The 22,791-nt window shown below is 47.4% G+C and overlaps 1 protein-coding gene across 3 annotated transcripts in view; it reads right to left on the reverse strand.

Moving 5' to 3' along the window:
* Positions 1 to 3,377: 3,377 nt before the first annotated feature.
* Dusp27 (dual specificity phosphatase 27, atypical) overlaps positions 3,378 to 22,791 on the reverse strand; it is a 29,464-nt gene continuing 10,050 nt past the window's right edge. For 2 of the 3 annotated variants that reach the window (XM_021174688.2, XM_021174679.2), the window contains exons 3-6: positions 17,013 to 17,107; positions 15,202 to 15,433; positions 13,147 to 13,364; positions 3,378 to 6,609 (exon numbers count right to left, since the gene is read on the reverse strand). In XM_021174688.2, the coding sequence (XP_021030347.1) occupies positions 3,848 to 6,609; positions 13,147 to 13,364; positions 15,202 to 15,433; positions 17,013 to 17,107 (3,307 nt within the window). In that variant the 3' untranslated portion in view covers positions 3,378 to 3,847. The remainder of the gene's footprint in view (positions 6,610 to 13,146; positions 13,365 to 15,201; positions 15,434 to 17,012; positions 17,108 to 22,791) is intronic. The other variant, XM_029484492.1, reaches the window with a different exon arrangement.

Here is a 22,791-nt window from a genome sequence, read left to right on the forward strand (position 1 = left end):
CCTAGAGTCCCAGCTGCCCTGTTTTCATTTTACCTGCTGGGCTTCAGCTTGGGTGAAGCTACCCTACCTAACCCTACCCCCATCCCACTTCAAAGTCCTGTGCAGGAGTCTATTCTTGTGGACAGCCTTTCTGTGCACAATTATCCCTTATCTTAGGAGCTTTCTCTTGGTGTGTTCTAGGTTACTCAGGATGGACAAAAGCCATAGATTCAAAGTGTCTCCTCATCTCCTTCCTGTAAAATAAAGTCCTTGCTCTCTCTCTGAGAGTTGATTCTATGTAGCTGAAATTTTATTCCGAATATTATTTCCCAACAGCGGGTTGATGTGTTCTGTGCCCGTGCTTTCCCTGAAGCCTGTTCACATCTGTAGAATGGTGCAACTATGGAGATGGTCCCCTACTTTAACATGTTCCTTGTTATGTCATAGCTTTCTGTCTGTCCTAGTGTGATGGTTTGTATATGCTTGGTTCAGGGAGTGGCACTATTAGAAGGTGTGGTCCTGTTGGAGTAGGTGTGGCCCTGTTGGAGTTGGTATGTCACTGTGGGCATGGGCTTTAAGATCCTCATCCTAGCTGCCTAGAAGCCAGTATTCTGCTAGCAGCCTTCGGATGAAGATGTAGAACTCTCAGCTCCTCTTGCACCATGACTGCCTGGATGCCACCATGTTTCTGGTTTGATGATAATATGAACCTCTGAACCTGTAAGCCAGCCTCAGTTAAATCTTGCCCTTATAAGAGTTGCCTTGGTCATGGTGTCTGTTTACAGCAGTAAAACCCTAACTAAGGCACCTGGCTCACTGTTTCTTTCTCCACAGACAACTAGACCTTCCTGCTGGATGTTCCTAGCATGAGATAAGACAGAGGATATTCATCTTGTTGGGGCACTTTCTTGGTTAGGGTTTCACTGCTGTGAAGAGACACCATGACCACAACAACTCTTATAGGCAATCAGTTATTTGAGACTGACTTACAATTTCGAAGGTTTAGTCCATTATCATCATGGTGGGAAGCATGGCAGTGTGCAGGCAAATATGGTTGTAGAGAAGGAGCTGAGAGTTCTACCAGGCAGCCAAGAAAGACTATGTATCTCACTGAGTGCAACTTGAGCATATATGAGCTCAGTAGACCGCTTTGACCACACCCCCTAATAACTCCACTCTCTATGGGGAAAGCATTCAAACACATGAGTCTATGGGGGCCATTCCTATTCAAACCACCACAGATACCCTATCCATATTTATGATCCTCCCAGACTTTGGAACCAGCCCTGAGGTAGCATTGGTTTCTCGTAGTTGCTGGTATCTGGTTACTCTTCAGCTCCCTTAACCCTCACCCATGCCTATGAGCACAGTTTCTGCGCCAGTGGAGTTGATAACTTTCAGTTCCCAGCTTGTTGCCTATCTCTCTGTGTTCACCATCTGCTTTTTGTGGAGGCTTCCACTAACCTCTACCATTTAATTTTATTTGGGGACTAAAGCACACTGTCACTGCCTATCAGCCTCAGCTAGAGTCTTACTTCACAGATATTTCTTCAAGCTCATCATAAACCAAATGTAATTTTCATTGATTCAATTTCTAAAAAATGTATTCTGGACTCCAGGAATAAGCTGAATTCTCAGAATTTTGAGTACAGGATCTCTGGCAGCTATGCCTAGAGTCGCTGCAGGCAGAGGCCTTTCCTTGGGGCTGGGCACTGATCTTTTTCTGGTAGACTGTTCTAGTGAGCTGCGTTGGTCTTCTTGTTGGCCATGCAAGCCATTATTATCCTTGTGATGTAGGGCTCAACCGAAGGTGTATAGGTTGTCTCTTGGCATGTTTGTCTCAGGCTTACATTCAGGGCTGGAGAAAGTTAGGCAATTTAGAAATCAATACACCATAAATGTCTGTCTAACATTCATTCAGTAAGTTATGAATTGGGATTGACTAGGAATAGTTTTGATTTCGAAATGCATTGCTTATCTTGACGTGAGTGAGATTAATTTATTTATTTTGGAGAGAGATCAAGAAAGAGAGAGATAGAAAGAGACATGAAAAAGAACTGGCTTTTGGTGGAAAGGCAAAAGGACCCCACTCAATGATACTCTTAATTTCTCTTTTCAGAAAATTGAAATTCAAAGGTAGATACCCAGCTGATTGTGTGTACATCAGATGCCTTCCCATATGGATAAGGAGGGAGGAACATTGAGTTCTCCCGCAGACAGAATGTATAGCATGCATAGTGCCAGCCTTCTTGCAGGGGGTAAATTAGGGTAGCATCTTTATGAATGATGGAGAGACATGCTAACCCTTAGAGATTAGGGGCTGGATCTGACTGAGTGAAGGTGGGCAGAGAAGGGAAGGGCAAATGGGGGAGGGGCTGAGCAGTTTTTCTCAAGGCTTCTTTCTCCTGTGGTCAGTGGAGGGAGATAGACCATGGGCAAGAGTGTGGAGGCTGGCATCAATCCAGCTGCATTGGTGGCGTTTTGTGCTCTTCTGGGTTTGTGATGCGCAGGTTGGCCCCCACCTTTGCCTTGGTGTTGTCTTGTGTGTCTACTGTGCTGTGTGATACTGAGTTAACACACAGGATTGGCGTGTAAACGCCATGCCCCATGAGTCTCAGCTTCAGACAAGTGGAGCGCATGATTATTACTTATTATTTCTTTTGTCGGTGGGTCCCTCTTTTTTACCTCTCATTAGTCATTTCTTCGCCACTTTTGCTCAGGTGTTAGAACTGTTGATGGTTGATGCCTCCGAGCCCTGCTTGGCTCCTTGTGGAAAGGCTCAAATACAGTGATGTTTGCCTTCTTCCCTTCAGAAAATGGAACTTGAAGGATGGACCCCCCATGGATGGCATCTGTAAGGGATGCCTCATCGAGCGAAACGAGAGAGTGACAGGTGCCTTGAATGTTTGCTCGACATTAGTTCGGGGAGACACAAGTTCAAGTCCTGCAACTTCAAGAACCTTGTGAAAAAAAAAAAAGAGTAAATAATTCTCACCAACCTAACCCATACGAGGTTCAAAGAAGGATAAAGTGGGTCGTCCCCTGCATTACTAAGCGACTCTCCATTACATTAAAAGCAAGAATGGCCACTGGCTCTCATTAACAAACCACATCCTCATCACTTTGACTTGAGCATCTTTCCGTCTCTTCCACGCTTATTTTACTGCCATTCTTAGGGGACCCTCTCTACCTCATGTGAGCAATGGCCTCTGATTGGCTGTATCATACCCTAAATCCTTCATCTCTCTCTTTAGCAAGGAGACAACCGTGGTTGTTTAAATACACGGCTTTCACGGAGCATGGCACACAAGTATGGCTGGCTGACGAAAACCTAGCTGTGTCTTTTTACATGAGGTTCCTCTAGCAACCAGAGTTAGAAATGACCCAGAATGAAGAAATATTTGACAGCATATCAATTTAATTGAAAATAAGCCATGATAGTCAAGCATTGGCAGGGAGAGGCCAGAATCACTACAGAATGGATCACCTGGGTCTCATTGCAAAACCTCAATGAAGAGAACCACAGCTTACAAGTCAGGACTTTCTCAGTGGCTTTGTAGACTCACTTCTCCACTCTGTGATGGACACTACCAGATGCATAAGAGAAACAGGAAAGCTTAGAGGGCCTTGGGTGACAGAAAGTGTCAGCTGGTCCAGAATTTGGGACTCACATGAATGGCTCTCATCTCTTCTCCACCTTACTGTATGTGCAGGCCCTTTCTACTTGGATACTTGCATTTTTGCCCATATGGAAGAGCCTGTCTACCTACATAACCCTTGGCAGGTCATAGTAAGCTGTTCCCAAGCCCAGTGTTAAATGGCTTCTTCCCGAGTGTTCCCAGTTGTCTCCAAGGAGGGCTCATTCAGCTCAGTCCTCCCTCCTCCTTTGCAGTTTGGTTCTAGTTTCCTCTTGCCGCTTTCTCCAGGCGGCAATGATGGCTTCATCATCCATTTCTTTTTCCTCTTGCTGGTTTGTGCTTCTCCGATACTGGGACTGACGCCCAGATGCAAACCTCCCTTCCTCTCGGTTTTCTGTCCTCTCCTTCTCTCCCTCCTCTTCAGACCTCATGAAGCTCTGGGTGAATTTCCTCTTGGCCCCAAACTCAGCGAAGTCTGATTTGGATGACTCTTCTACATCTTCCCAGTTCCTGGGGCTGGTCCAGTTTGGACGCCTTGGCTCTGGGGACTCCTCCCCATCGGAGGGTTCAGGGGTCCGGCGGAAGAAATAGGGCTCTGGGCTCTCCTCTCGGGAGCTCGAGGTCTCGCTGAATGTGGACCGGGAGAACTTGTGCATCTCTCTGGCCTCCTTGGTGGTGGAAGATGAGAACCGTGAGGTGTTTCGCACAGTGTCGCCATTGGCTTCGTGGAAGGAGGTGTCCTGTTCCTGTGACCTAGATTTGGAGAACTTGTAACTGCAGGATTTAGACTCTGTTTCCCGGAGCAGAGAAGACCTGGTATACCTCCCCCTGGAACTTCCAGACCAATCGCTTTGAGGAGGTGATTTTTCTTCCACCCTGAGGCCACTGAGCCACGTATTAATATTGCTATCCATTTCGTTACCCATGCTGCGGCCATTTCTATAGTGATCAGAGATGGCCAGAGAGGAGGAGGCATCTGTCTCCGGCTTCTGGGAATTACTGCGGGAGGAGTACCGGAAGCTTCCGATGGCACTGTCTGTGTCCTCGTCTCTGTCACCCATGCTCATGTCCTCGTCATCCTTGGCCTTCTTCTTCTTGAAGAGAGAGCTACGCTTGTTATCAGAAGCCAGCTTCTCCATTTTATACTCGGACATCTTCTCCTGCAGCTCCATTTGCATCTCTCTCTCCTTCCGGCCGAGCTCCTTCAGGTCCACGTTATCAGCAAAGAGGCTGTAGATGGGCTTGCTGGTCCCCCTCACTTTGTTCCCACTGCCTTCAGCCCTGGAGGTCAGCGAGCTGGTAGAGGACAGCACAGACTGCACGTCGGAGCTGGGTCTCCCCTGGCTCGGAGGCGGTAAGCAGCCACTCAGGGAGGTGCTGAGCACGGAGAGCTGGTCATCTCCCCCAAGGCCGCAGGCTGCTGGAGCCGCCTTCAGGCTTGCAACAGAGGGCGGGCGGGACAACAAGAGCATTTCGTTTTGCTTCTGGGCGAGGGTTTCATTGACGACATTGGCAATCCAGTTCTGGATACTGGCAATGGAAATAGTGTCTCCAGGCCCCACCGGCAAGGGGGTGGTGGGCATGTTACTTGCAGGTTGAGACAGGTGAGAACGGTGGCTCTGGGTGCTGAGTACTGACGCAGTGTCCCCATCCGCACTGACAGAGGGGGCCGCGGACCAGAATGCAGACAGGGGGATGCTCCTGCTGGCTGTTGAGCTGTCTGCCTCCCAGCTTCCCATGGACTGACTCTCCTCCAGTGTCTGCCTGCTCCTCTCCAGTAACTCTAGTCTCCGCTGTCTCTTCTTAGCCAAGACCGTGTCCTCTCCTTTGCTCATCTCAACCACCTCCTCCTTGTTCTCACTCCCCACCTTTTTCTGGTGCTTCAGCTTCCAGGCCTGGTAGGCTGTCAGGTTGACATCAGAGAGGTTCTTCTCTCCTGCTGCTGCCTCGTCTGTACCATGCTCACTGCCCCCGTCTCCCGCCTCCGAGTCTTTCTTGTGAAACCCAAATTGGATTCTCTTAACCTTCCACCTTTCCAGGGGAGTGAGCTTGTCCTTGTTTCTACTGCAGAAGTTGTAGAAGGAGCTGGCCTCAGACAACACGCTCTCCTCATCGTCCTCTCGGACCCTGCCCCCGGCCTCTGAACATTCGCCATCCAGCTCCTCCCTCTTGCTCTTGGAGCGGTACTTCCGGGCAGCCTCCTTCTCGATCTCCACCAGCCTCTCGTTCCACACATCCCAGGTGCTCTCCGAGGACTCCGAGTCAGAGCGGTGTCTTCCGTGGCGGCTTTGGCTGCTCCTCTCCAGTTGCTGCTTCAGGATCCGGATGTCATGGCTGCTCACACTCTCAGAAACACTGCTTTCGCTTAGGGTGTGTCTGCGCCTTCTGCTGGAGTAGGAGTTCTCTTCCTCCTCTTCTTCCTCCCGGTTCCACTGCTCCCGCCCTTTGGCTTGGTACCTCTCATTTCGGCTTTGCCATTCCTGGATTATCCTCTCTACATCCTCATCCTCACAGTCGTCTCCATCCTGTGCCGAGGACATAGAACAGCTACGTCCCTTTCTACCCTGAGCAGCCTCCCCCTTGGGTAGGCCCTGCCCCTTCCTCCACTCCTCATACAGCTTCTCCTCCTCCTCGTCATCAATAAGGGTGACTGGTTTGGAGACCTGGCTGGCCTTCCCCAAGGAGGAGCCACTGAGGTGGCTAGTGGCATCATCTTCTTCTTCCACCATCAGTGAATTGACTCTAGCACCCAGTGTGCTCCCGGTATCCTCCTCAGACTCCTCTTCACCATCCTCCTCTTCTCTCTCCTCCATCAATTTCTCGTTGAGCTCCCGCAGTTGTTTTAGGAAGCCGTCGTTGGGGTAGATAGCCCGCTTTCTGCGCACAGTCATCAAGGCCTCCAGGATGGCCATGCTGTGGAAGATCATCAGGTAGGCGACCACCAGCACTGCTGACCTGCTGATACCCATCTCACTGCTGACCAGGACTTTCCCTACAAAACAAAAGGAGCACAAGAGACAATGATACAATTTCTGGCTTTCCTTGTGGTCTTTTTTTAGTGTGCTGGCCCAATGGTTGAACTTGGTGCGTTTGCCTTGACTCTGTTCTTCCGCGCTCAAGTCACACAGGGACTTGTCCCACGGACATCAGAGAGAGCGCCCCGCCCCCACTGTTGTCACTTCTGAAACACTGGGGTTCATTTCTACCTTCTCCCCACAAACTTGTGAGAGGAGAATTAAGGAAGTTGGGGGCAGGGGGGCAGAAGACAGGAGCACAAAGCTGGAAAGTTCCCTTTACAGCATCCTGCAAGCCACACCCCCACCATCGGGGCCCTGCAGGATGCCCTGCAGCAATGGGAACTCATGGGCTCACAGATCCACAGACACACATGCCTCTTCCACGGGGCAGATCTAACTTTTGGAGAGTTCTTTCATTTATTAGGGTAAAGTATAACCTACTGCCTCCAGTGCTTCTATGCTGATGTTCTGGGATCAACCACAAACTCATCTGTATGAAGCAGACCCTTTGTACAAAGGCCCTTACAGAAATCACTATCATATTTGTTTTGCTTTGTTTTGGTTTTCTGAGTCTTTTAAGCATTTCCCTCCTGACTATAGCCACCCTCTCCCTAATATTAAATCAAAACATTGAACTATTAGTTAGTTGGTTTATTTTCATGAGGAATTGTTTCTAGGATAGAACAAGGTATTTCAAGTTTAGACAACTCACATAGAGTAGGTTCCCTCATCATTTGTCCCGGACACCTAGCCTTCACTCATGCCATCTGTATTGATCATTTTTCACTACTATAACAAAATACCTGAGGCAGGTTACTTTATAAAGAAAGTAAGGGTTTTTGGGGGGAAGGGCTATTATGATTCTGAAGGTGCATCATTTAGAGGTTGTATCTAATAACAACCTTTCTGATGGTAGAGTCCTGAGGCAGTCGCATCAGAGGGTAAAAGACATGAAGACACACACACACACACACACACACACACACATGCACATGTGCCCCTCATCTCTGTCTCTTAAAAAGCTACCAGGAGGGTGTGGTGGTGCACACGCCTTTAATCCCAGCACTTGGGAGGCAGAGGCAGAGGCAGGCGGATTTCTGAGTTCGAGGCCAGCCTGGTCTACAAAGTGAGTTCCAGGACAGCCAGAGCTACATAGAGAAACCCTGTCTCGAAGGGAAAAAAAAAAAAAAAACCAAAAAAAAAACCCAAAAACCAAAAAAAACCTACCTGGATTAAGTCGTGAGGCCCCCATCCTAACGACCTTATCTGATCATCTCTTAAATGCTGCATCTTCAAACTCTCATGTTAGACCAGTTTCCACCCTCTTATTGTCTAAAAAACAACTGGGGTTAATTTTCAGGTCAGGAAGCCCTGGGAGGGGGCACTCAGCCATCTAAACCATAGCATTGCTTGCAGTGAGGATAACAGGTCCAACAATGACCTTAAATTCTTCTTTATCAACTGAAGTCTATAAAACTTGGGAAAAAATTCCACCTGCCACTAAGTCACGTCTCTCATCTTGTAGTACGCTTTAAGCATAAGGATAGCATCACAAACCCCTACGGATACTTTTGGTCTATGTGGTCTGTTCTTCTAGCCTACTGAAGCTTCCGGAAGTCTCAGCTGTACCATTCGGCAGACATGTTGTCCCCCGGCCTCCCCTTCTGCTTTGCATCTTTCATAAATGTGACAGACACTCTGTCAGTACCTTCATTCTAATGGCTGTTTAAGATGCAGCCTGAGACCCCCGGAGACCTTCTTCCTGGCTGCCATCAATCTATTTGCCAACAGCCTTTGGAGATGTTTGCTAAATCGGCAGGAGTCCTAGCCGATAATAGGAGCAGGGGAGGATTCTTTTATTATTATATATATATATATTTTGTGCCAGTAAGGCCGTGCCTTTGTCACAAGAGGTCAGAGACTGAAACCTACAAGGACCCAGGGCCCAGGGAGGCTGCTATTGCCAGGAGGCAGCAGCCACTAGAGGGGGTAAGTGAGCGGAGCCAAAATAATAAAGGTCTCTGTTTCCTCTTCAGCCCTTCCCACCACACCTGGGCCTCACCGAAGGGCCCTTTTCTTAACCTTCCTGCCGGCTCACAACCTCTGCTGTTAAGATCAAGATCCTGCACTTGTCCTTTGACAAGCCCACTCACTTTCAGGACGGTACTGCCTAGTGTTCGTCACGAGGGCATCGAGTCCTGCCCTAGCAGGAAGCAGGCTAGCAGAAAGCAGGCCTGGAATGGGGGCCAGTCTTTCTTTGCTGTGTTCTTTGCTCCTGGGCTTCCTCTGCAGAACCTGAGGGAAGCAGCCTGAAGGACAAGGAGAGGCAGGGGGAGCTGGGCCTTAGGGTTTCCACTCGCTTCATCCAAGCAAGAGCAGGATTGTTCTCTTTCCTCTCCTATGTGCAGGGGCCACAGGCAACGGGAGCACTCACAGGACAGAACTTGTCTAGCCTATGGGAGGACCTATCCACAGCACCAGGCCAAGAGGCACTGAGCACAACTTCAGCGGGCACCCTCCATGACGAAGTAAACCAACTGTATCATTAAAGCAAGGCAGGAAGACAGGGAAAATTGTGGGGACAGGGGAATGGGGATGAGCCCCCGTTGAAGCCTCTCACCAATGGGGATCAAGAGTTCCAGCAACTATGTAACAGTGCTGCAAAGAAGGCTCACATAATGATAGCGTTCCTTTTATATATGGACATTTTGTTACAACAGCAATGACATAGGTTTAAGGCCTGGATGTGTGTGACCTCGGACAGGTTTCATTTCTCTCCCTGACATTTTCTGGGGGATGGCAAACAAGTCTATTAACTTTGGTTATAGTGAAGATGCTTAACTTCCTGCACCCCCAGGGATCCAGAGTTTTACCGTATCAACAGCAATCCTGTCCCGTGCCCCTCAGGAACCACCCTGAGGTCTCATTTAAACTTGAAATCCTTTAAAGATAATAGCTTTGGAGCCCTACGAGAACAGCGTGTGTGGCTACTGTAAAAGCAGCCAAGTGTCTCTCTGTCGCAGCAGCCAATGCCTATGCTCCTGGGGTGCCCCGCTTTCTTCTTAAGCTCCTCTCTTTCTATCAACCCCTGTTTTGAAATGTGTTAAAAATGTCTTTTAATAAACACTGAGCCTGCCTCATACTGGCTCATCCTGAAATCCTTTTGTGTCAAGGATCTGGTTTTACCTCAGAGGAGGTCCCCAAAAGATTAAGGGAGAGCCTCAGGCTGATGTGGGTAATGGTATGGAGCTGTGCCTCTGTCCCCACCACCACTGACAGGATGAAAACTTTCTATCGATAAAATGGCTCCAGGAAGATGGCCAACGTACACAGTCATCACTTTGTTTAGCAACTGGGATGATTGGTGGGTGGAAGGCCCATCTGGATAGGGACTCTGTTTCAAAGATTAAAGAGTGTCACCAGAGGCAGCGCTGGGCTTGAGCAAGACTGTGTCTACACCTTACCTACCCTTCGGTGTGTTTATCTTTCCCTTTAAATTGTGTATTTGTACTGTATTCTCCCAACCCATCATCCCCTCATTTTCTTCAGAACATACTTTTCCACACCCCAAGGAGCAAGTGCTTGCCCAGAGGCCATTCGACTGGCTGTTGTTGATAGGACTCACAGTAGATAGCCAGAGAACCAGAGTCTGCCAGACAAAATCTCCAGGGTTTGGAAACAGGACTGAAGCAGATGACTAGCTATTACAGCCTTTTTATCTGTCATAGAGGGAGAAAGAGACTAGAAACCAGGAGCCCTGTGACTGTCTGGTGTATCCTCAGGCCATGGGGGTCCTGTCTTGAAATTCTTTCCTGTGTCTCTTGGTAGCATGGCTTCCTTTAGCGTATGCTTTTCAGAAGACTTGCAGCTAATTTTGCACTTGCTAGCAAAATCGATGTCCCTTGGCCCTGTATTTGTTTATTATTATTTATTATTTATTTGAGACAGGGTCTTGGTAGGTAGTGGCGCCTGGCCTGATACTTGCTATATAGCTAAGGTTGGAGTGGAAGTCATGATAACTCTTTATCCTCATCCTTCCATGTATTCGCACTGCTCACACATTTGCCATCTCATCGGGATAAGAGCATTTTATTTTCACACAGAGGCAAAGCCAGAGGACCTGTCTATGAGTCTCCACTTCCCAGTCTGTAAAATGTAAACAGCAACACCCGTCGTGGGACCGCTGTGAGGGAAACTGGCGTTTCTTCTGCCAGCGCGTTCTCGAGTAAAGGGAAGGACGTCTCTGGGGGGAACCAGTGCAGTTGTTCAGAAGACTACAGGGGGTGTTGGCTCAATTCCAGAATAGGGAGAGGAGAAGCCTCAAGGTGGGGGTGGGGCTCCCTGCACAATGGCCCAGGGTTAGCCTAAGTGGCTCTTGACCTGTGTGGGTCTCGACCCCTTTGGGGTTGCATACCAGATATTCTGCATACCAGATATTTACATTACGATTCATAAAAGTAGTAAAATTATAGTTATGAAGTAGCATTAAAGTAATTTTATGGTTGGGGTTCACCACAACATGGGGAACTGTATTAAAGGGTTGCAGCATTAGGAAGGTCGAGAAGCACTGACCTAAGCGGGTTTGCCCTGGTGCATGAATTCTAGAGGCCTGGCAGGTGCCCTCCATAAGTCAAAGGCAGGGAACTCCCTGCTCCAGCGCAGCATCTTCATCCTACACAGACCTGTTCAAGCTGTGTTCTAACGTCTGCCAAAGCTCCCTGCCTACCATGGAATTCATGCTCTCCTTTAGTGATGACCACAAGGCATCCACAGCCCATGCCCTGCTTCCTAGCCCTTTCTGACAGGAGCCTGGCCCCTGGTTGCGGGACGCAAAGGAGCAAAGACTCCTTGCCACAGACATTGACACACATATCCCACATGGATAAAAAGCCTGCATCTTAAAAAGTAAGCCAGGTGAGTAGCTCATGTGTGTAATCCTGGCATGTGAGAGGCTGAGGCAGGAGGATTGCCTCAAGCTGAAGGCCAGCCTGGGTTACATAATGAGTTATAATACAGACCAGGCTACAGAGTAAGATGTTGTCTCTCTAAAACAAACCAACAAAAATCCCTGGATTTTTTTTTAAAGCATCAAAAGGAAAAAAAAAACCCTCTTTGTGTATGTATTTGTGTATGTGTTTGTGTTTGTGTATGTGTTTGTGTATGTGTTTGTGTATGTGTTTGTGTATGTGTTTGTGTATGTGTGTGTAAGAACATTTACACGCACTCACATATTCTGGGTGCTGGGTATTTGCCATTAGAAGCTCCCAGTCCTGGTCATGGGTGGAGACAGGCTGTGCCTTTTCCTGGAATCACTAACAATATTATTCTTATAATGATGGCAGTAATTTTTAAAACATTTGTCATGGGGCAGGCAGTATGCTATATACACTTGTTTCTAAGTTTTTATCCCTCACAGCAACATCAACATGAGTTATGTATAAGGATGCCGTGTTCCCCAGAGCAAGGAAAACAGTCCACATACAAAGCTAGATACTCATGGACTCCAGGACAGATCTCTGGACAGCAAAGCCTACACTTGGACTGCCAGGCTGTGGTCCTTGTAGGGGCATAGCCCTGTCATGGAGAAGTGTACAGAACTCTGGGCACTCCTACGGACTCTGGTCTAGTCCCACAACACCTCACACAGCAGCCTCGACCCTGCTTCACTCCTTCCTACTTGGCCATTCTCTAATCAGTCACCGCAGAGTCCTGTCATCCTCATGGGCACTCTCGCTCGCCCATGGACTCTGCTCTCGACACTCAGCCCTCAGGTGCTGTGCCAATTCAGCCCAGTATTGTGATTCCCAGACACATCAAACTTGGGGCTTTTGCACTAACTGTTCCCTTAGCCAAGAGTGTGCCTCTACACACACACACACACACACACACACACACACACACACACACACCACACACACCCAACTCGCTCCTCTTCCTAACAGGAGCTTAAATATCCTGATCTTCCCCAGCACCCTCAGGGAGTGAGCCTGCAACTATAAGGTGTCGCTCTAGTTTTTTGCCTTGCATTCACCATGGCTCCCTTCCCTCCTCTTCTTCCTTCCTTCTCTTCCCTCCTCCCCTACCTCCTTCTGTCCTTCTTTATTTTGTTTTTTGTTTTTCAAGACAGGGTTTTTCTGTGCAGCCCTGGCTGTCCTAGAACTCACTCTGTAGACCAGGCTGGCCTCGAACTCAGAAATCTGCCTGCCTCTGCCTCCCAAGTGCTGGGATTAAGGATGTGCGCCACCACTGCCTGGCCCGTCCTTCTTTTTAATTTCCCCTTCCCTCACTGCCTAGTGTAAGGCCTACTGCATCTGGGGAGAGTGTGAGAGCAGCACTCTCTGCCCGTTCCTGCCCTTAATAGTGGCTCACAGGGTGAATGGTCACTCTTTCCCTTCTCAGAGAAAGCAACCGCTCATGAAGACAGACATCCCCACCCAGGCAACCAGGAAGTTTTTATAACATTCCCCCACTGGGAGATTTCCAACTGCCAGGAACCTGCAGGACCCGCTCACCTCTGTAGGTCAGCAGAGCTTCGTCAAGGAACTCAGCTGCTTTCCGGAAATGTTGGGAGATGTCCACCTCCGGGAAGTCATCCACTTCCACCCCCAGGTACTGGATCTCCAGGCCGGTGTAGAATTCAGCACCAGTGTAAACTCCTGTGCCGTGTGCGGCATTCAGTATATGGGTGATGCCCAGCCTCTTGAGCCGCCCCTTGTTCACAGCCACGCTTCTGGAACAAGAGGCAGGGCATGGTTGTCAGAGTCAGAACTAGAAAGATATATCACCAGGATGATAGGAGCTCATAGCTGGGCTAGTTCTCCCTCTTATGCCCCTTGTGGCCCGGGGCTCACAGTTAACACCTTTAATAAAAGAGGGGCCAATACTTTCGGCTACAGCAAGATAGAAGAAAGACAGGGGAGTAAGGAGGGTAAGACTAATATATATTGGAAATGTACATGCATCAAAGCATAAAGGTGGCATAAAAAGTAAAATCAAGGGGCCAGAAAGATGGTTCAGTGGTTAAGAGCAATGGCTATTCCTCCAGAGGACCCGGGTTCTATTCCTAGCACCCACATGGTGGTTCAAAACTATCTGCAACTCCAGTCCCAGGAGATCCATACCCTCTTCAGGCATCAAGTATGTATATGGTGTATAGATGTACATGCAGACAAAACATGCATACAAAATATTTAAAATAATTCATAGATAGATAGATAGATATCTAGATAGATAGATAATAGATAGAAGTCTTGCACTCTGACCACCCTCCTCTGGCCTCAGGCATGTATATGGTGTATAGATTTATATGTAGACAAAACATGCGTACAAAATATTTAAAATAGTAAATAAATAAATAAATAAATAAATAGAGTCTTGCTCTTGCCATTACATGCTGTGTTTTTCCCAACCCCTCACACACATTATTTTATTTTATCCTTATCATAAACTGAAGAAGTAGAAAGGGCAGTTACTTTTATATCTGTTTGAAGATTATAAAAATGATTTCAAGAGCTTTTACCCAAGGCTTAAAAGGAGAAAAAGACCAAACAAGGTCTAGTGTTCAGGGCCCTTTCTTTTGTAAGTGGAGCTCAATTTGAAGAGCCCCCAAGGACAGCTCTGCTCAAAGAACTGCAGGGGCCTGTAGCTAAGGGTATCTGGAGATGGCTGGTGACCACGGAGCGAATGCTTCTGGACCTGGACATCTAGTTAGAAGTCACTTAGGTCCTTATGATCTGGGAATCAGGTTCTGGGTAACTGATCAACTCCGTGATAGACCCAGTATCCAAAGCCGTTCCTACACTGCCTGCCCCGGGGCCCTACCTCCATCTTTCAATTCTGGATCTAAGGGTAATTGCATCAGGAAGATGTCTCATTAAGTAGTCAATGAATCAGCAAAAATCAGTTTCTCAAAATAGCCTGCTGGTACCAATTATGCACCAAGAAGACCCTGAAGAGATGCAATGTGCTGGCTTCTTGTCTTTACTTCAGCAGGCACTGGTTAACTTAAAACCCAAGTTTTGTGATTATAAGAACAGTGTCTGGGAGACCTGTATATTCCAAAAGAAACCCACAAGAGAACAAAACCACCTCTTGGGACTATTAACATTCTATCACATTTCTTTCTATGTGAGGTTTATGAGAAGGTACACACACACACACACACACACACACACACTATTGTGTACATTTTCATTGTTAACAGTGTATGTGCATGCTCATGGGTACTGTCAGTAGCTCTTGGTGTTCTCTTGTCTGGTTATTAGAGATGTGGTGGGCAGTGGAGAGGATGGAGCTGGCAAGCACCTATGTCAGGAAGACACTGGGAAGGGCAAGGCTGTGCTGGAGGGCATTCATGGGAAGGAGGAAGATAGGTGCTCATTTTGTCTGGGGATCTCTGAGTGCAGGTCGGTAGGAAGACTCTCCAGTGTCAGGCCTGGGTAAGTGGTCAGGCAGGCTCCATTTGATGGCAGTAACTGTGGGAGCCTTTGATGAGCTAGAGGAATTTCACCTCAGGGACTAACCAAGCAGAAGGACAGAGGGCCACGTCCTCCAGGGGCCACACTCACTTCTCAGCTATGAAGACGTTGGGCCAGACCTCATCCACCTCATTCCGAGGGGCCTCTTGCCGGTCCTGGGTCAGCGCCCGCTGCAGGTCCAGCACACAGGGGGTGTTGAACAGGCTCCTGTCATCCATCTTCTCGCGGACACGGTTGTACAGGTCTTCCACCAGCAGTTGTTCAGCAGACTCCAGCATGCCTGGACACTCAGTGTCTGTTCTGAGTCCCCGAGGCTTGAGTTCTAGAGGGGACAAGTGACATTTGTCTCAAAGAGTTAGGAACACAACAGCTTTCCCTGTCCTTTGGGAGAGCCTCTCTTGGCTAACCGGCTGCCAGGACCCTGGCACAGATGGACCACTGGGAGGCTCTGCCAGGAATGGTTTCATTGGGACTCAGGAGGACCGTGACATCAACCTTAGACATTTGTCATCAGGATCTACTGCAGGTGGGTGTGGGGGAGGGCAACCAAGCTGGTTTCTGCCATTCATGTCTTTGTCTGTAAAGCTGGCTGATAACTTCTTAGACTTCTGTGTTTGACTATTCACCGTATGTCTGATTCCTATCTTCAGTCCCATAGTGCTCAGTAGCACATCATACGGATTTATTAAATGATTAAATGATTCTCTTTCCTAACATAGTCCACCCTATCACATCTGGAACACACACACTCTGGGGAAAGTTAGATTTTATCAGTTGTTTACGAGGCATTGCCTCCTGAGAGACATTACGTTTGCATATGTGTTTCATTCCTTGCTTCCCCACACTGACGCTCAAGTGCCCGAGGTTCTCGCCTCTCTGCCTGCAGTTCTTATCTCTCTGCAGCCCTTGAAGCCTCAATCACAAGAGGGTGAGAAGTACTATCTCACCCCAGAACTCAGGGCCTTTCTGACAAGATGTCAGAAAACTCAAATTAGAAATGAGTTCAAAATCCAACTACCTGAGCCCTCTGTCACCAGCCGTGCTGCCTTGCTCTGGCCAACCCCACCAGAGGTGAGGCAGATGTTAGAGAAGATCAGGAAAGAGTGGAACTGTGAAAGATGTCTGGCTCAAACTTCCTAGGAAACAAACCAAACCAAACCCCTACACATTTCAAACATGATGAGTAGCCACGAGTGAAATACAGAATGCTGTCTGCCTCAAAACTTGCAGTGTAAATACAACTGTCGTGACCCACCCTGCTTTCCTTTAATTTCCTCATACAATCTAGTTTGGGTGTGTGTATGTTGTGGGCACACACACCACAGTGTAAAGGACAACTTGTGGAAGTTGGTTCTTTCCTTCCACCATGTAAGATCAGAGGCTCAAATTCAGGCCACCAGCCGTCGTGGCGAGTGAGCACCCTTACCCACGAGACATCTCCCTGGCCCCATTTTATCAGCTTTTAAAGACAGATTAAAAACTACCCTTAAGCAGAATGGATAGTGATCTAAATGTAGACATCGTTGTGAACAGAACTCTCTGGCATTCCTTATTCCTATCAGTTTCTTGGGCTCTTAGGTTTGTGTCTACCACAACCCTCCCCCCTTCACAATCCTTGAAGATAACAAAAATCAAAGTGACCAGCTCTGCGGTCAGGGTGGAGCCACTTCCCTCCATGACTGTGGGCTAGAGAAGCATTCGTGTGATATGTGATGAGTTTGCCTCGTCCCATGAGCGTTACTGAGGTGGGCTTGGCACACCCGTCTCTGGGAGATCTGCTCTACTCAGTGTGATGGGCTGCACTGGACAGGGGTGCCTGCCCCTTCCATCAGGCCCCCTACACAGGCCTTCTGTTGGCTATTGGGCCCTGCTTCTCCTCACTCAGATGGTAGTCGTGTTACCTTCGTTGATGATCTGTTTGGCAGCTACAGCCGAGGAGAGGTGGATGGGCTCCATGAAGATGCTTTCGGTTTCTGCCTCTGAGACCACCGAGTACCTAGGAGAGAATGGATCCGTGTGGATGATAAGCCCGGACGCATGTGCATGAAGGCGTCCCGACAGTAGAAAGTTGCTCTGATTTAACTATGTATGGAAAACAATGAGAGATGGCTGGGGAGCCCACACTATGTTTGGAGAACCTGGGGATGCTGGGTGATTGGCATGCTGCAGTTTGGTACCCACTGGTACCCTTGGGGACCCATTGGTTTTCCAATCTGAAACAACACATGAGCCTGGGTTGACCTGGAAGGATGTGGTGGTCTGGATTGTAGAAAGAAGAGCATATGTCTAGGACCAACACTAGGCTTCCACTCTCTTTCATGTGCTAATGTTCATCTCCTCCTTCCTCTCTCCTTCTGCCATCAGTACAGTTGAGAATGTCACCAACTGTGCCTCTATAGGGTTCTGAGGGATTGGAAGGCTGGACAGGCTGTCCCTGTCCCCTCCATCTCCAAAAGCTTCTCCCTGCTTGTAGGGAGCTGGGCAGACAATGAAGGTGAAGTGAAATGCCACAGGACTGCTCAAGTCACAGCCCTGATTCTGAGCTCAAAGGATCAAGAACCAGGTCAAGTCCAAGGGATCAATAAAGTAATGTGGGTAAACATCAAAGCTATTTCTGAAAAACAAGGCAGTGAGTGTATGAAAGGGAGCACTGAGGAGCATGGAGACGTAGGGCAGGTCAAAGGTTAGGACCCCTGTGAAGTTCACCAGTGAACTGCACTCTGCATGAGTTCTGTTTTCCAGGTACTAGTGAGCACTGAGTTTCCTTGATCATCTAGTCTTGCCTTTGGAAACAGTGATTTTAAAAAGTAGGATGGATGACTTAGTGGAAAACAATTCTCAGTGCCTTCTGGGAATATAATCCTGACAAATGTCCCACCGGGTAGAGTTACTGTTACTCTTCTTTCACAGATGATGAAATGTGATCAGGGAACTGAAGAATATGGTCCAAATGGCAAAATGAAGATGGAAACAGGGCCGTGGTGCTCAAGGTCCAGCCTTGTCTTCAGCACAATTCACCAGTACCATTTAGGTTGCCACAGTGAGATAAATTCATCAGAGAAGGCAATGCCAGCCAGGTTCCCAGGCCCAATACAGATACAGCCATAGGAAAGCAGCTCAAGAAATACTTGTGAGATCATGCACAGAGGGATGGATTTGAGCCAAATAAAGTTGAGCTGAGAAAAATCTAGCTGCTCTGAATAGAGCAAATTTGAGGTAAGCTGGAATGAAATGCATTGATTACCAGACAACTTCTCTTGTAGGTATGCGTGAGACCAGAGTATACTCTCAGGAGACTAGTGTGCTCACTGTCAGAAAGGCAAGGGGGAAAATGCCCTCCTAGAAGAAAGAGGTGGCCTGTGGCAGAGCATGACCAGATCTGCCTGTGCAGCCCAAGGAACAGCACACAGTGGCTTAATAACCCATAGTTCCTCAGGGCTTTCCAACCAAAGTTCCCAATAGCAATGGGTCATTGAGGGCTTTCCTATCTTAGCCTCAAGTACTCCTTATGAATAGAAAGTGCAGTTCCAAGTATATATAGGGCTTCAGAATTACTATGTAGAAGTCAAATGTCCCCAGACGCTCCCATGTTTGAAGAGCTGGCCCCTAGTTGATGATGCTATTTGGAAGGTCATGGAACTTTTGGCCTACCTGGTGAAAGTACCTTGAAGACTGTATGTATCTCAGGTTCAGGTCTAGTGTCCTCTGTCTTCTGGTCTATGGAGGTGCCATCTCTGTATATTCCCAAGATCAAGGATGTAGCCAATCCTACAGCTAATGCTTTCCCTATCATGATAGATTGTCTTCTCTCCAAAACCATAAGCCAAAATAAAACCTTTCTCTCTTGTGTCATCCTGTCTCAATTGGCATTGAGAGTGGAGAAATAGCTAAGCAGTTAAGAGCATTGGCTGCTCTTCCAGAGGTCCTGAGTTCAATTCCCAGCAACCACATGGTGGCTTACAACCATCTATAATGAGTTCTGATGTGGTCTCCTGGCATACAGGTGTACATACAGATAGAACACTTATATACATAGACTGAATGAAAAGTTTTTTTTTTAAAGAAAAAGGCATTGATATCAATAAAATGATGTTATTCTGTGACTAAAGCTGACCATATGGCTTTTGCAACTGGCTTATGATGTGCACTGTGGGAAAACATAACTCTGAAGTGCTGTAAGAGATTAATGGGCCACTCAAGTTGGAGCTCAGATCACTAGAATCCTGAGCAAAATGAGGACAATACAAACTTGGCTTGTGAGTTTCAGATGAGAACAGAGACTGTTGGGGACTGGGTTAGAGGTCATGCATACCACACTCCAGAAAAGAATCTGGGGGCTGGAGAGATGGCTCAGTGGTTGAGAGCACTGACTGCTCTTCCTGAGTTCAATTCCTAACAACCACACGGTGGCTCATAACCATTTGTAATGGGATGAGTTTCCCTCTTCTGATGTGTTTGAAGACAGCGACAGTGTATATATACATCAAACAAATAGTTCTTTTTTTAAAAAAAATTGAGTGTTCGGTGTTTGTTTGTTTGTTTGTTTGTTTTTATTAGAGGACACAACCAAAACTTTACCTTGAGTTTCTGGACTGACTTTGAACTAGTCAACACTGGTGAAACTATTAGGACTGTGGGCACTCTTAAAGTTGTCCCAATGCATTTCAAAATGCATCATGAAATGGCCACGATCCTGTGAGGACCAGGGACGGAACACTACAGTTTGAATATGAACTGTCCCCTGCAGGCTCCCTAGCTGGTGGTACTGTTTTGGGAACTTTTGGGATGTGTGGCATAAGTGAGTCACTAGTTGACCTTGAAGGTTACACTTGCCTCCAGCTTGAACCTATTTCTCTCTGTTTCCTGGTTGGCTGCAAGGGAGGGACCACTATCACATGCCTCCACTGCCAAAGATGAAGCCATTCCTGTTACCATCTTCCCTGCAGTGGTGTACTATAATCTCTCTGAAACTGTGTGCCCAAACCAACCTTTTTTCCCCCTTTAACTCTTCTTTCACTGGAAATTCTGTACCAGTAAAGAGGAAAGTAACTAAAGTAACAGGAGGGAACAACTGCAGATATTACCATCGCAAGAGAGAACAAGAGATGTTTTAGAGAGCTCATTGCTTGGTAAAAACAATGAAAAAAAAAAGTAGAGTACCCATTGACGTAGGGACAGTTTAGGCAGCCATCTCACGCCTGTCTCCAGAGCATGGGGATAGATGAGCAGTGGATGGGTAAGAGCAAGGTACCTGACAAATGGGTAAAAACTGATAAACGGATGGCTGTCTGCCTAGGTGGATCACTCTAGGCATCGGGAAAACTGTCTGCATCCCATCAGGGGAATCAAACTCCGCGGTCTCTAAGGTTCCGCTCTTTGACCTTCTCTCCAGCCCAAGTCCTTGCACTAGGTTCTTCATATTCTACTCCTGTCTGGCACTCTAGTCTTCACAAAGTTTCCTTCTGCCACGGGTCTTGGCGGAAGCCCGTTACAGCAGTGTGGTTGCTTAGTCTCCTCTTCTTTCGGGTCTCAGTTCAACCATCTCTTCTTTAGGGAAGTCCCTCCTAGTCTTACATCATTCTCCTTTCCTTTGTGTGATTCTACCAAATGAAACTTCAGACTTACTTATGAAATGTGTTCCTAAGTAGCTGTCTCCTGTGCTAGTCTCTGCTCTGCATAAGGGAGGGAGTGTGGATGGATATTCTGTTGAGCATTGTGTTCCAGAACCTAGGCAATGTGTGGCTTGGCACCCAGCAAATGGCATAACAGGTATTTGCTGACTCACAGACTGAATTTGTCCTTAGTGGCACTGCATTTAAGGGAACACAGCAGTTACAACAACCAGCAACAAGATCTACAACTGATCAAGTATTTGCTACGCGTGAGGCCCAAAAAGCAAGCCAAATGCAAAACCTACATTATGGCTGTGCTCTGTCCCTACGTGGTCTCCGCACTCCTGAAGTCAAGTTGTACAATCTTTAAGGCTTACATCAACAGCTAGCCCTTTTTTTCTCCAGCTGGAAGGACTATCTGCAGGTCATTTGGGTTAAACTGGGCAGCAGCTGACTTTCTACAAGACATTTTAGTCTATTTTTTAAGGTCACTGTGCCTTTTTCCATTCTATCTGCATGTCAGCACCCCCTTCCCCCAGGATTGCAGTGAAATAACAACTATTTATTCTTTGGTTTTCATCTTTCTTGGGGGCAAGATGGTGGTTCCTCTAGTTCCTCCAGCCACCTTGCTGGATCATGAGCCCAGGTCTTGAGACAGGTTCTCCTCCTGGATTATGGTATTGTCCCTGGGAGTCCTGAGCTGTCATACATTGCATAGTAATTTCCTCTGCATTGAAACACTCCTTTCTGGAGGAAGGAAGAAGGCTCCTTACCACTCAGGAAGTAAATAACTCACAAGTCTCAGGAAGTTCCTGAAACTTAAGAAGATGTGTACAGCCTCTCTTCAGGGTTAATATAAACAATAAACTTCCCAAGAAGAAATTCTCCAAACTACAGAGACAGCCAGCCTGTACTTTGTGCAGACAGCTCCCAGGGAATATCTTTCACAAGTTGTCATCCATGTTAGACCCCAAAAGGCTTTCTCACTTCTGTGATCTGACACTGATTGAAATTAACACAAGATGTGCCCTCAATTGTCTGCTGTGGAAAGATGCCCACAAGGAGTTTAGCATGTGGTGTTGGTGGGAACTTGGTCTGGTTCACTTTTTTTGAGGGGCCTTGATCATGCCATTTCCTCTAAACTATGGTCTCTTCAAATGAAGATTGGTGTTTTTGTATGGCGTTGTTTGGTTTTGTGGCACCTGGTCTCACTAGGTAACCCAGTCTGGCCTGAACTTTCTGTGTGTTTGTTTGGTTTTTGTGGTTGTTTTATTTGACACATGGTCTCACTGTGTAACTCAGGCTGGCTTGAACTCTCTGCATAGCCTAGGCTAGCCTCAAATCCAGCATTCTGCTCCCACCTCCTGAGTTCTGGAATTACAGGCCTGTGCCGCCACAGCCAGTTTTCAGACTTGGTTTCAAATGACTAATGCAGAAATTGAGGCTCTGTTCTAAGTGTGCCTAAACTCTGAGACTCTGAAGGAAGATTTATAATTAAAATTTAAGAATAGATATGCCTGAGAGTCATTCCTGCTCCTGGAAGTAAATACTGAACTTGGCTACTGAGTCAGAGGCCCTGACAAGGTATCAGGAAGAGCTATACTTTGGGGCAGTTGTCAGCTTTATAACAGGGATACAAGGAGAACAAACATTTCCTCCTGAAATGGAAACAAACATTTCCTCACAGTATGTCTGCTCCAGGCTGCTTGGCATTATCCAGTGTAGAGTGTGGAATGTAGACACCAATATTTCTCTGAGTCTGCTGCCGGCAGGAGATATAAACCTAACAGACCTAATATTGTTCTGTCACAGGTACAGTTTATGAAGTCTAATAATGAGGGGTATATAAAACTGAAAAGAAGTTACATTCTGTGGACAATCAGGTCTGTAGAAAAAGAAGGAGGGAGGGAGGGAGGGAGAGAGGGAGAGGGAGTGGGAGAGGGAGAGGGAGAGGGAGAGGGAGAGACAAAGACAGAGAGAGACAGAGACAGAGAGAGACAGAGACAGAGAGAGACAGAGAGAGACAGAGACAGAGAGCGACAGAGAGAGACAGAGAGAGAGAGGGAGA

This window comes from Mus caroli, chromosome 1 (genome assembly GCF_900094665.2).
Source record: "Mus caroli chromosome 1, CAROLI_EIJ_v1.1, whole genome shotgun sequence".
Lineage (NCBI taxonomy): Eukaryota > Metazoa > Chordata > Mammalia > Rodentia > Muridae > Mus > Mus caroli.